This window comes from Bos indicus x Bos taurus, chromosome 7 (genome assembly GCF_003369695.1).
Source record: "Bos indicus x Bos taurus breed Angus x Brahman F1 hybrid chromosome 7, Bos_hybrid_MaternalHap_v2.0, whole genome shotgun sequence".
In the NCBI taxonomy this organism is placed as follows: domain Eukaryota; kingdom Metazoa; phylum Chordata; class Mammalia; order Artiodactyla; family Bovidae; genus Bos; species Bos indicus x Bos taurus.
The window spans coordinates 98,229,726-98,243,684 of record NC_040082.1 but is presented as its reverse complement, the minus strand read 5'-3'; the positions used below and the strand labels follow the sequence as shown (position 1 = coordinate 98,243,684).

Sequence of the window (13,959 nt, the reverse complement as noted above, 5' to 3'; positions counted from 1 at the left end):
AGCCAGGATTTGAACCCAAGCTATATCTGATGGTACATCCCTGCCGTGATCATTAGGTACCCTGGGTTCTCAGTGCCTGCTCTGCCCCCAACTCTCCGTGTGACCTTGGACAAATTATTACCATTATCCATCAAATGAAGACATCTTCAGTTATTGCTGCTGCCGTTTAGTTGCTAAATGTGTCCGACTGTTTGCGACCCCGTGGATTGTACCCCGCCAGGTACCTCAGTCCATGGGATTTCCCAGGCAAGAACAACGCAGTGGGGGCTTCCCTGGTGGTCCAGTGGTTAAGAATCCGCCTCCAATGCAAGGGACACGGGTTCCATCACTGGTCAGGGATCTAAGATCCCACGTGCCACAGGGCAAATAAGCCCATGCTCCACAACTAGAGAGAAGCCCCCACACATCATAACTAAGACCCAGCACAGCCAAATAAATAAATGATTTTTTTAAAAAAAGAACAATGGATTGGGTTGCCATTTCCTTCTCCAGGAGATCTTCCAAACCCAGGGATTGAACTTAGGTCTCCTGCTTGGCAGGCAGATTCTTTACCACTGAGCCACCTCGTCAATTATATGGCACTCTTTTATTTTTATTTTATGTGCCACTAAGAAATGAAACAATGCTGCCATCTAAACTAGGGCAGGCTGGTTTTAAATTACACCCCAGTTTCGGAGATGTCAAAACATGAACAAAAATATGTGTTGTAATCAATGAAGTGTAGTCGTTTCTCTGGGTCTCACATTTCTCTTCTATACTTGGGAGAAATTGGATTTGATGACACTGAAACTTCTTCCAGATCCACCAGTGCTTAGAGATCAGTAATTCTCTCAGGTCTTGTGTGTCACCAACTCTCATGATTCCATGGTAACTGGGAAACAAGCATCTTGGAAATTCTTACGTCCTCCCCGAATTTCTTCTGGGGGCTTTTGGAATGCATCAGATGTTACAGACAGATTTCCTCACTGACGTTTCAGTCTTGGGGGCTCTGGAGACCCCAGAGTTTCCCTCAGACACTGAAAGCTCCCTGGGGTCCTAAAACTAAGGGAAGGTTCAGTAATCATGAATGAGTGGGAAAGACCTTGACAGTCAGTTCAAATCACCTCTTAAAAGAAGGATATAGAGACTTCCTTGGTGATCCAATGGCTAAGACTCAGCACTCCCAGTGCAGGCAGTCAGGGACCTAGATCCCACGTGCTACAACTAAGTCCCAATACAGCCCAATAAAGAAATACATTTGTTAAAATTGATTTAAGAATGATATACTACGGAATTCCCCGGTGGTCCAGTGGTTAGAACTCAGCAGTTTCACTGCTGAGGGCCCAGGTTCAGTCCCTGGTCAGGGAACTAAAGTCCCACAAGCTGCGTGGCACAGCCAGAATAAAATCACAAAGAACTAGAAAAAAGTCTTATACCATTTTAAAAGAGAGTGATATGCGTGATATAACAAATACTCTTCACCTTCAAACAGAGCTAGCTATGTGACCAGAATGGAATTCTTAGAAGTTTGAGGCCTCTGTCTTCGATTTCTATATGCTTTCTTCCTCTCAGAATCTCTCCTTACCTCTCTTTCCCCTTTGAAAGGTGACTGCTCACGCCCTTCCTGACCACTCATCTTCCTACCCCACCAAGAAAACCCTCTTAGAAAAGGAATTGCTATTAACCGTTTCTTTGCTGGAGCAAACAAATACTCATAGTTACCTCTTCCCAAGGCAAAATTTTCACCATTATGCATTCTCATTGAAAAACAAAAGGCTTTGTCTTACATCAAGACTTTTAGACATTAGCAAGACAGGATTTCTAGGGGATATCCAATGAGTTTTCCTAGTTGGGAGAAAAGCCATGCCTTAGATTGGTTGCCTTTGGCACTCCCAACTAAGTCCCTAACACGAGGATTACAAATAGGACACTGTTATGATTTCCATTAATATTTCTATCAGTCCTTTGGAGCTCAAGCATATAAAAGCAGTTGAGTCATAATTCTTATGTATTATTACATAATTCTTAGTAATAGTACTTTGTTAGTTATAGAGTTAGTTATTAGCCAGTTAGTTCATTCATTCGTTTCTTTTTAATTAATTTTTATTGGAGTATAATTGCTTGCTCATTTTAAAAACATAGGAAAATGTATAAAATAAACAATGAGGCTCTACTGTATAGCATAAGAAACTATATTCAATGCCTTGTAGTATCCTATAATGGAAAAGAATATCTACACACACACACACACATATATGTATGTATGTATAACTGTATCACTTTTCTGATTCAATTATATATACCTGGAATAAGCGTGCGTGTACAGTTGCTCAGTCGTGTCCAGCTCTTTGCAACCCCATGGACTACACTCCACCAGGCTTCTCTGTCCATAGGATTCTCCAGGCAAGAATACTGGAGTGGGTTGCTATTTCCTTCTCCAGGGGATCTTCCCAACCCAGGGATCGAACTTGCATCTCCTACACTGGCAGGCAGATTCTTCACCACTGAGCGACCTGGGAAGCCCATACCTGAAATAACTATACTTCAATTTTAAATTTTCTTAATTAATTTTTAAAAAACCATAGTAAGCACCCAGGAACCCACCAGCCAAGTTTCACTTAATAGGAACGTCAGAGCCACCTAGCACAAATCTAATCTCCTCTCTGTTTTCCCCCCTCCCTTTCTAGACTATGCAGAATTCATTTTCTTAGGACTCTTTATGTCCGAAATGTTTATAAAAATGTACGGGCTTGGGACGCGGCCTTACTTCCACTCTTCCTTCAACTGTTTTGATTGTGGGGTAAGTGCTCTGGTTTCTAAGGAGTTCATTCCCCAGCTGATGTGCTTAGAATGGTTGATACCTGGGGACACAGGAGAGAGAGAAGTAGGGTCACGCCTGGGTATGACAGATCCTGCTGAGTGCAAAAGGAATCAGAGGATAATCCCCAACTTTGATGAAGATACAGAGCTCCCAGAACCCTCCCCAACCACTGCCAGTGCAAGGGGAAATTTACGGACCCATTTTGGAAAGTAAAGGATGACCTGGCAAATCCACTTCTGGGGATTCACTCTAGAGAAACTTATGCGGACACCTAAGAGACATATACAACAATGCCTTGAGCGGCTTCACTAGTCCCAAGCCAAATGACCCAAATCTCCCTTTGCAGTAGGGTGGATAAATAAGTTGTATATAAATAATGCAGTTCTCTGCACCAGCGAGAGGCAGCCAACAGTAGCCACACCCATCAGCCACATGGTATCGCACAGGAGGCAGAACTAGTCCATATAGCATGATTCTGCTCATGAAAGTTCAGACGGACAAGACCAAGCTATATGGATTTCAGAGGATCCTTGAACACTTTAAGGCAAAGACCTCGAAAACATAAGTCAAAGAAGCCAGACATAAAAGGTCACGTATTACGTAATTCCATTTATATCCAGAACAGGCAAATCTCCAGAGTCAGAAAGTAGATTAGAGGTTGCCAGGGGCTGGGAGGAGGGGGCTGGAGAGCAACTGCTCATGGGTCCAGGGTTTCCTCTGGGAGCGATGGAAATGTTTCAAAAGTAGAGAAGGGTGATGGTTATACACTGTGAACATGCTAAATGCCACTGAATCGTGCATTATTTTAAATGAACCATTCTGGTTAATTTTCTGTTGTGTGAATTTCACCTCAATTTTTTTAATGCAAGGAAATAGTTATTATAAAATTCAGGGTGGTGGCTATGTCTAGGGTTCCCCAGAGGCTTTCAGGGTGCTGACATGCTCTATTTCTCGACGCAGATGGTGGTTGCATGGGCATTCAATTTGTAATTATGTTTCAGGAATTCTTTGCACTCATGTTAATAAGTTTAAAAAGAGAAGGGATAAGAGGCGTGTGAGACACTCACTATGATTTCATTTGAGTGGGGGGAGTTGGACTGGGTTCCTGCAAGGTCCAGACCCAGGCACATTTGCAAGGAGCATGGACACAAGACCGGGATCCTCTGTTCTAGGTCATCATCGGGAGTATCTTTGAGGTCATCTGGGCTGTCATAAAACCCGGCACATCCTTTGGAATCAGTGTGTTACGAGCCCTCAGGTTATTGCGTATTTTCAAAGTCACAAAGTAAGTCTTTGGGTTCCCTGGCATCCCAAGGTGGGGATGGGGGCTGGGGCGGGGTCACCTCCTTCCCATGTTGGGAAGATGGGCTCAGCTGCTGCCACCCTGGCCCCAGCCTGACCCCCATACCCCAACCCTGGCCTCTCTTGGCAGGTACTGGGCATCTCTCAGGAACCTGGTCGTCTCTCTTCTCAACTCCATGAAATCCATCATCAGCCTGTTGTTCCTCCTTTTCCTATTCATCGTCGTCTTTGCCCTTCTGGGAATGCAACTCTTTGGCGGCCAGTAAGTGCTCAGCAGCTTCTCTTGACTTCTGCTTCCCTGGGGTCCAGCCCAGGGCCTCCCACCCTTACCTTGCTCACTGCCTCCAGAGACCCAGGCCCACCTGCACCACACAGTCTGCCTTCCTCATGGCCTGGATGATGCCCAGTGCACCCACCCAGATGGGCAGGGCCCTGGGTACCACTCAGTATGTCTTTCTAAGGGAAACAGAGATGCTGGCGATGTTGCCCTGGAAACAAGATACTGAGCCAAGCCCTCACACGCCTAGGGTGGGACCAACGTGAAATGTTTGTGCCCTCTCCACAGGTTTAATTTCGATGAAGGGACTCCTCCTACCAACTTCGACACTTTTCCAGCAGCAATAATGACAGTTTTTCAGGTACAACCTTCACCCAGTCCCATGAATGCAGGGCCCCATGGAGAAGCACCAGGGTTCATTAGGAGGGGGACAGGAAATGTGGGCAGGAGCCTTTATTGTGGCTGTTCCACAGGAAGAAATGGGTAAGGCAGGTTAATCAGGCTTAGGATTGGCTAGTTTGAATAATTTCGGCAAGTCCTGGAGCTGTCTTGAGTTATATGGAACCTGACCCTGGGCTAATTCCAACAGTAGAATATTGGCCTAAGTGTAAGAGCCCAGTAGTGGAGATGGTTTGGAGTGTGGGCTCTGAATTGGTTGGTTTTCATTTTTTAAACCACACCCACAGGCAAATTGTTTACTAACTCTAAGAATTAGCTAGTCCTGACTCCCCCCAGGATCAGTAAGACCCCTCCCATATGTCAAAGCATCAGAATATAGAAAATAATAGACATCGATAATACACCATCTTCCCCGTGACTGGAAGACACCCCAATTCCGTATTCCAAAGCAGACAGATTGACCGTGGGTGGTCCCGCCAAACCAACTTCTGCACCCATGTAGGCACATGCCCCAAGGTTTAGAACTGGCCAAGCTGGGACTTCCAGAGCCGTTCCATGTGGGTTCTGTCTCTTTAGAGAACAGAAAGTTTATGGGAAAATGTGACTTCACTCCTCTCTTCTCCTGGGGGAAGGGGAACTTCTGAATGAGACCTGTAGACAGGGGCTTGGAAAGGGAAACCATCCATGAAATTCTGAGCCTTTACATCAATGATTATCGATAGTAGTCATCACCGCCCATATGTCTTCAGCACAGGGCTTGTTGCCCAAGAGGTATTTGTCCCCCAAGGACACCTAGAAGTATCTGGAAACATTTTAGGGTTGTCGCAAGTGGGGTGTGGGGGTGTTACTGGCATCTAATGGGTAGAGCCCAAGGATGCTGCTTAATACCCTGCAGTGCACAGGACAAGAGGAAGTTCCCAAATGCCAGCAGTGCCAAGACTGCAAAACCCTACCTAATGGATTAACATCTTTGGAGTTCTTTCATATTTACTTTATCCTCATGAAAATAATGGGGCTTCCCTTGTGGCTCAGATGGTAAAAAATCTGCCTGCAATGCAGGAGAGACCCAGGTTTGATCCCTGGGTTAGGAAGATCCCCTGGAGAAGGGAATGGCAACCCACTCCAGTACTCTTGCCTGGAAAATTCCATGGACAGAGGAACCTGGCAGGCTACAGTCCATGAGGTCACAGAGCGCTGGACTTGACTGAGCAACTAACACTCTCACTTTTTTTCACTTTCATGGAAATAATGCAAAGGAGGGAAGCTGGATATTTTTTTAACAACCGTGTAGATCCTGCATACACATCCCTTTAGCCCTTCCCATACACGTCAGCATCTTGCCTGTTTGCCAGCACTTGCGTCTCTTTACCTGAGGCTTCCTCTGATCACCTGTACCACCACCATCCCCACCCCCAGATACAGCAGTCCAGAAGTACCTGTGGATATATAGCAAGAGAAATTTACGTCTCACAGTTCTGAAGGCTGGAGGTAGATCAGGGTGCATCCAGGGTTGATTCCAGGTGAGGACTGTCTTCTGGCTTGTAGACAACCGCCTTGTCACTTCTCTCACACACAGCAGGGGGAGGGAGGGAGACAGAGAGGCAGAGAGAGACCAAATTCTCTGCTGTCTTTTCTTATAAAGGCACTAATCCCCTCATTGTGGCACTTGTGGTAAAGAACCCGCCTGCCAATGCAGGAGATCTATGTTCTGTCCCTGAGCCAGGAAGATCCCCTGGAGAAGGGCATGGCAACCCACTCCAGTATTCTTGCCTGGAAAATCCCATGGACAGAGGAACCTGGCAGGCTCCCGTCCATGGCGGTCACAAAGAGTTGGACACGACTGAGCACACAATCCCCTCATGAGGGCCCCACCATCATGTCTTCAGCTAATCCTAATTCCCTCCCATCTCTAAATAACATCACATGAGGGTTTATAGCCTCAACATATATGACTCAGCCTATAGCAAAATCTCCCTATCATATCAGAGAAAACCAGAAAGATCTGAAACTCCTCTTCCAGGGTCACTTTTTGCTAGAACAGGCTGAGAGCTCCTCCACGCAAGGACAGCCCTTTCCTCTCGCAAACGGCCAAGACCATCCCCACCCAGAGACACGGGCCGAGAAAGGGCCCACACGCCAGGTTCCGGCTCCACAGCTGCATCTCTGAGGGGCCCAAGGTTGAGGGGGGGTTGGCTGTGTGTTTCTCCCTCCCCTTTCAGATCCTGACGGGCGAAGACTGGAACGAGGTCATGTATGACGGCATCAAGTCTCAGGGGGGCGTGCAAGGTGGCATGGTGTTCTCCATCTACTTCATCGTGCTGACGCTCTTCGGGAACTGTATCCTCTGGGGGGGCGGATGAGCCTGGGGCCTCAGGGAGAGCAGGGGAAGCATAAGGGAGGGGTTCAGGAGTCCCAGATATCAGGGTTCATGTGGCAATGCTTTCCCTAACTCCAGCGTTTGCAGACACCCTCCTGAACGTGTTCTTGGCCATCGCGGTGGATAATCTGGCTAACGCCCAGGAGCTCACCAAGGTGGAGTTGGTGGGAGAATGTTGCTGTGCAAAGTTACCACCTGCTCATGGCAGATCAGGACCGTGCCAGGCAGGGGGTAGGGTGGGGTAGGGGGACAGGAGCTGGGGTCAGAGCCTTTGTCCCGGCTTCACTGTGCCAGGGAGAAAGGCACCTCCTCCCCCACCCCCAAAATAGACTGTCCCTCATCAAGTGGCTTCTTCAGCAAAGGAGGGCGGAGGTGGGGGTGGTTAAGGCAGCAGGGTTGCTGCAGGAAGCAGATGGCAAACTCCACCAGAGTGCCCGTTTATAGGGAGTGGGCAGTGTCGAGGGGCTTCCAAGGAATGCGGCAGCCTCCAGGCGAGCAGGCACTGTCAGCACCCTAAACCCGGAAGGAGGGGACAGATGGAGAGTAGCCCAGACAAGGTTCTGAGGCTCAGTGTGTGTCCCCGTGAGCTTGGGAACTGGCCGGACTTCACCACTGAGCAGCAGCAGTAAAGAATTATATGATGCTCATGGTTCCAGGTGTAACTGTCATTTCCCTTTGGCAGAAGAGGGGACTGAGGTTCAGAAAGGCAGAATCACCGACCCCAGATGGGATGATGACAGCTGCTATTATTTAAAGCATCATGCTATACATGTCAGGAGCTCAGCATAATTTGGGGCATACAGGAAGTGATCAATAACAGGAACCTCTGTAAGTCACTTCGCATGACCAGAGATCCGGAGCTACAGCTCTTCATTTTACAGAGCTGGGAAAGGGAAGGCTAGGATTCAAACCCAGACTTGGCAAGTTCCAGAGCCTGAGTTCTTTACCCACACACCCTGCCAACTTTCATTTGAGCCCCAGCTGAGCAGGTAACGATCAAAATAAAAATTAACAACCACCAAAGGAAATGTGATGGCCCCTCTCGTATGGCAGACACCAGAAAGCATGAGATAGGGAGTAACTGTTATCCCCATTTTGCAGATGGGAAAACTGAGGCCGAGAGAGGCCAGGACCTTGCCACACAGCTAGGAACTGAAAGAGCAGAGGTGTGATCCCTCAAAGAGCAGAGCACAGTAAATGAAATCAGAAAGGAATTTGGGGTGTGGGGGTATGAACTGTTCATGTGAGGAAGCAGCCCAGTTTTCATTCATGGTCAGTGGTATTGGATTATTTGGACAAAATCTTATGCCAAATGCCTTAGGGCAGCCCTGTACTCCCTGGGATTCAGGTCCACCTCAGCTAGGCACAAAGAAGGCAACATTGCTTTCAGGAACACAGCTTATGCCCTCTGGATAGCCCCTGAGCAGGGCTGCTAGGAAGGGTTGAACGGGTACTGTACCGCACAAGGGAAGCCGAGCACCTTTTGCAGTTTGAGGGGAAGCTGTCTGGAACAGAGGCATGTTAGGAGGTGGTCGTGGTCTAGCCCAAGTCTTTCACCTGCAGCCCTATCACATTAAGAGAACATATGCAGAATCATTCAGGAGGGCCAGGCCTGGGGCCTGCCTCAGCTTCACCACCCCATCCCCCATGCCTTAAGGTACACAGGCCATATTCAGGGAACCGAACTGAACTGAGAAGACTGCCAACCGTCCATCTGCCAGCCATGGCAGGAGGGAGAGAGAGTTTCCCAGGCCCAGCCCTGACTGGAGGAAAGACGGAAATCTCTGCCACCCCCTAGCATACGGCCACAGTCCTGGCCACCATGGGGCTGACTGGTGTCACTGTTCCAGGGGCTGATTTTAACCATGAGCTCATCTAGGTTCCAAGACCCCATCCTCAAGGGCTGTCGTCGGGGAGGGGGTGCCCCAGGAGGGTGGGAAAAGAGAGGGAGAAAGCTCATCGCCTGTGAAATGTCATCCAGACCCTCATTCTTCCCTTCGTTTATTCCACAAGCATTTCTTGGGCATTTAAAATGTGGCAGGGACCCCACTCAGCCCCTGATGTGGTTAATTTTTTTTTGATTGAGGTATATTTGATTTATAATGTGTTCGTTTCTGGTGTACAGCAAAGTGATTCAGTTACAAACATAGATTATTTTTCATATTTTTATTATAGTTTATTAGAAGGTTTTAACTATAGTTCCCTGTGCTACATCATAGGACCTTGTTGTTAGACAGGTTTTTATCTCATTTAGCCCTCACAGAAAACCTCATAGGCAAATTCTCTGAGCCCCATTTTACAGACTTTGTTATTCATTGAAAAGCATTTATTGAGCACCTGCTGTGAACAGGGCCTGGTCTAGGGGCCAGGGAAATAGCCAGGAATAAAACAGACAGATCTCTGCCTTCATTGATATTCTAGCAGAAGAGATAGACGAGAAAGAAACTTGTCAGCTAGTGATAAGTGCTAAGGAGAAATATGAAGTAGGGAAGTCTAGGAGTTGAAATTTTAGACGAAGACTGTGAGGTACAAAGAAAGACTTCGTCCAAGGTAAGCAGAAAGTGGAGGAGCTGCTATTTGAATCCAGACGGATCCAGAATTTGTGCTTCTAACCATATGCTGCACGGCTTGAACTCGAGCGTGTTTCAGACTCACCTGGGAGCTTGTTGAAAACGCAGGTGCTGGGGCCCGGGCCAGGTTCTTCAGGCCTGGGAATCTGCATTTGTGCATTTGCAGTGTATCCGAGGCAAGTAGTCCAGGGACTCGGCTCTCAGAAATGCTTGGATGTGATGCCAGAAAGAGGGGTGGACTTGGGAGAGCAGGGTGGCCAGTCGAGTCCCACCCCTGTGTTGTCACTGACACAGAGTGTCCTGATCTGACCATTTCCGAGGTGGTAAGGTTGCTTCTTGCCCCAGAGATCCCAGCGCAGTGGGAGAGGTGCCCTGCCACCGCATGATCTTGCTTATTGGCGGGTTTGTCTCTGGCCATTTCTTTCTCGTTGCTTTTTCTTTGCTTTTTCTTTGTTGGCTTTTCTGTTTTACGAATGAGGCCCTGCATGAAGGCTGAAGAAGGATTTAAAGCCCCAAAACGTCTTTTTCTGTATGTATTTTATAAAACATCTTCCCCCATCCTCCTCCTCTCTGAACCTAACTGGCTGAGAATCTAAGTTCCTCTCCTGATTCCCCTTCTGGAGGCTGTTGGCAGTGCATGGGATGGGCTGTGGGTGCCAGATTTTTCTGCACGTGGGGGCTTATTGGTGTTTTATTTAAAGTCTTGGTTCAGAGAGCTTAAATGACCCAGGAAGTAGAATGAGAGGAAAATCTTTGCATTAATTTCCAGCTCACTGAGACAGAGTTACAGAAAAATCTCCATTGTGGGAAAGGAAGGCAGTCTTTTTCCTTTCTTCTGTGTGTTAAAATAGGGTTCAGAATGAGCTGGATATCAAGCCTGGACATGAAGGGGATAGCAGTACACTTAACCAATGAGTATACATTCCGATTAGGGGGCCTCAGCTCTGATTGGTTGATACCCAAGCCAGACCTGTTTGTAAATATCTCAAATGATGCCCCTGGTTAACAGTAGGGTCAGAGATGCAGCCCCAAGGCCCAGTTCATAGTTTGTGAACAGGGATCCTATGTGCCTTTTAGGATGAACAAGAAGAAGAAGAGGCTGCCAACCAGAAACTCGCCCTCCAGAAAGCCAAAGAGGTGGCAGAAGTGAGTCCTCTGTCTGCAGCCAACATGTCCATAGCTGTGTAAGTGCCACCAACTCTGAGATGCTCTCTGGGCTCCTCAGCCTCTGCACCCTCCCAGTCAAGGATTTGGGGGCAGGGAGCAGTCCCTAACTGCGTTGAGCCTTAGGAAAAAGTACTTCTGCCCTCCCACCCACTTTCAGTCAAGAAATAGTTAATAAACACATACTCTGTGCCAGACACTGTTGCTGAAAATACAGCATTAAAAAGAGGTTGAGGTGTATAGGGAGGGCTAGGAGTGATGAGCGTTATGATTTAAGTGAAATTGTCAGGGGTGGTCTCAGGTGACAAAGCCTGAAGAAGGTGAGGGAGGAGCTCATCTCAGGCAGTGGGAACAGCATGTACAAAGGCCCTGAGGCAGGAACGTGCCAGTGTGGTTAGGGTACCAGAAAGAAGCCCATGTAACTAAAGTAGAGTGAGTGGGGGTGGAGAAGTGGCAGGAGGTAGAGGCAGACAGGTGATGAACAGATCCTGTAGGGCCTTTTGGGCAGTGGGGAAGACAGAGAATTTTGTTCTGAGCCAGGGGAGACACATGGACAGTTCTTAAGGAGGAACAGGGACTCAGGTGCCCTCTAGGTACTATCAGGGGAGCAAGGGCAAGAGACCAGGTTGGAAAGGACTGCACTGTTCCCTGCAAAAGAGATAATAAGGAATGGACCAGGGTGGTGCCAGAGCAGGTGATGGGTATAGCTGAATTGTAGACAGATCGTGAAGGTAAGAGTGAACCAGAATTTGCTAGTGGATCAGAGGTGGTCAGGTGGTGAGAGTTAAGGTGTTTTGATTAAAGAAAGATTCATTAACACTGCTGCTGCTGCTAAGTCACTTCAGTCGTGTCCGACTCTGTGCGACCCCATAGATGGCAGCCCACAGGCTCCCCCATCCCTGGGATTCTCCAGGCAAGAAGACTGATACACCGATATTCTGAATCGTGCCTTTGTTGGGTAGTCCCGGGACTTTGCAACACTGTGGGGCAGTGCATCACTGGACAATGTAGAGGGGGCTTTCTTTCCCAGAAAGCAAGGAGGTGGCTGTGAAAGGAGAACACAGGGAGATACATGCTCAGACATGGAAGCCCATAGGAGGTGATGGTCTGTATACAAATATAGATACACACAGAATGCCTGGAAAAATCTGAATGTTTGAGGGCTTCAGTTGGCACCCCCAGCAACAATCCCACTGGTGTTTTTCACCATCTCCATAGAGACACTGTCTCAAGACTCCCAAGTGCCTATGCGAGGGCTTCCAGAACCTGCTGCAGGTCAGTGTTCATTATGATTGGCTGTCTCAGAGATTAAGAGTATTCTGAACATCAGGACCGCCCCCAGGGGCCCTGTACTACAACTTGAAGAGGAATAGAGAGGTCAGTTGATGAACATACACCTGACTGAGACCCCCCATTAGACGAAATGCCCAGCCAAGCCAGGATACCCAAGATGCCCACCTGGGCTGAGACTCCTGTAAGGCTGAGATGACCAGCCAGGTTGAGTTTTTCCACACACGTTAAAACACCTAGTTGGGTGGAGATACCCAGCCAAGTCAAGATATCCCACCTGGTCCAAGAGACCTCCCCCTACCCAGGTCAACATGCCTTTCTGGGCCAAGGTACCGATACAGGTGGAGATGCCCACTGGGCCGTTATACCCACCTGGGCAGAGATGCCCACTTGGGTCAAGATGTCTGTCTGGGCCAAGGTACCTGCCTGAGCAGAAATGCCTACCTAGGTCAAGATGCCCACTGAGATAGGTATCTGGGTGAAAATGCCCACTTGGAGCAAGACATCCACCAAGGTGGAAATACCTAACTGAGCTGAGATCTCCACCGGGGCCCACACACCTGTTGGCCTGAGTGGCCCCTGCAGGCCACGACGCCCAGCAGTTCCATAACCCCGGCACGATTTCTTTACAGGAAGGAGCAACAGAAGAACCAGAAGCCCGCCAAGTCGGTGTGGGAGCAGCGGACAAGCGAGATGAGGAAGCAGAATCTTCTGGCCAGTCGGGAGGCACTCTACAACGAGATGGACCCAGACGAGCGCTGGAAGGCCTCCTACGCTCGCCACCTGCGGCCCGACATGAAGACCCACCTGGACCGGCCGCTGGTGGTCGACCCCCAGGAGAACCGTAACAACAACACCAACAAGAGCCGGGCGGCCGAGCCCACGGTGGACCAGCGCCTCGGGCAGCAGCGAGCCGAGGACTTCCTCAGGAAACAGGCCCGCTACCACGACCGGGCCCGGGACCCCAGCAGCTCCGTGGGCCTGGACACCCGGAGGCCCTGGGCGGGCAGCCAGGAAGCCGAGCTGAGCCGGGAGGGGCCTTACGGTCGCGAGTCGGACCACCACGCCCGGGAGGGCGGCCTGGAGCAACCGGGGTTCTGGGAGGGCGAGGCGGAGCGGGGCAAGGCGGGCGACCCGCACCGGAGGCACGCGCACCGGCAGGCGGGCAGCCGCGAGAGCCGCAGCGGGTCCCCGCGCACCGGGGCCGACGGAGAGCCCCGCCGGCACCGGGCGCACCGCAGGCCGGGCGACGAGGCCCCGGACGACAAGGCCGATCGGAGGTCCCGGCACCGCGAGGGCAGCCGGCCGGCCCGGGGCGGCGAGGGCGAGAGCGAGGGCCCAGACGGCGGCGGCGAGCGGAGGCGGCGGCACCGGCATGGCCCTCCCCCAGCGTACGACGCGGACATGCGCAGGGAGGACAAGGAGCGCAGGCACCGCAGGAGGAAGTAAGTGGAAGCGATGAAACCCAAGGAGTATCAGCTAGCTACCTGGTACTCTCCCGAGCCGCTCATTTCAGCTTCTTACCAACCCGCAAAGATAGATGGCATTGCCATAGCCCATTTCACAGATGGGGAAACAGAGCTGACTTGCCCAAAGTCACACATCTAATAAGTAGCCTTGAACCCAGGTCATCTGGCTCCAGAAGCTGCAAACTGTCACGCCCTTGTATCAGGGAAACTACAAAAACTCTCCCCCAGAATGGTATGGCTCTTCCATGTGCTTGCGGGTCGCCTTGGCCAAGGGACTCCACGTCTCTGGGCCTCAGTTTTCTCAATCTGTA

At 49.7% G+C, this 13,959-nt stretch overlaps 1 protein-coding gene across 12 annotated transcripts in view; it reads left to right on the top strand.

The window, feature by feature from the left end:
* Nucleotides 1-13,959, top strand: part of CACNA1A (calcium voltage-gated channel subunit alpha1 A) — a 379,358-nt gene that overhangs the window by 283,020 nt on the left and 82,379 nt on the right. For all 12 annotated transcript variants that reach the window (XM_027547946.1, XM_027547955.1, XM_027547945.1 and 9 more), the window contains 8 exons: nucleotides 2,667-2,779; nucleotides 3,973-4,085; nucleotides 4,233-4,364; nucleotides 4,668-4,740; nucleotides 6,998-7,115; nucleotides 7,243-7,310; nucleotides 10,803-10,909; nucleotides 12,812-13,624. In XM_027547946.1, the coding sequence (XP_027403747.1) occupies nucleotides 2,667-2,779; nucleotides 3,973-4,085; nucleotides 4,233-4,364; nucleotides 4,668-4,740; nucleotides 6,998-7,115; nucleotides 7,243-7,310; nucleotides 10,803-10,909; nucleotides 12,812-13,624 (1,537 nt within the window). The remainder of the gene's footprint in view (nucleotides 1-2,666; nucleotides 2,780-3,972; nucleotides 4,086-4,232; nucleotides 4,365-4,667; nucleotides 4,741-6,997; nucleotides 7,116-7,242; nucleotides 7,311-10,802; nucleotides 10,910-12,811; nucleotides 13,625-13,959) is intronic.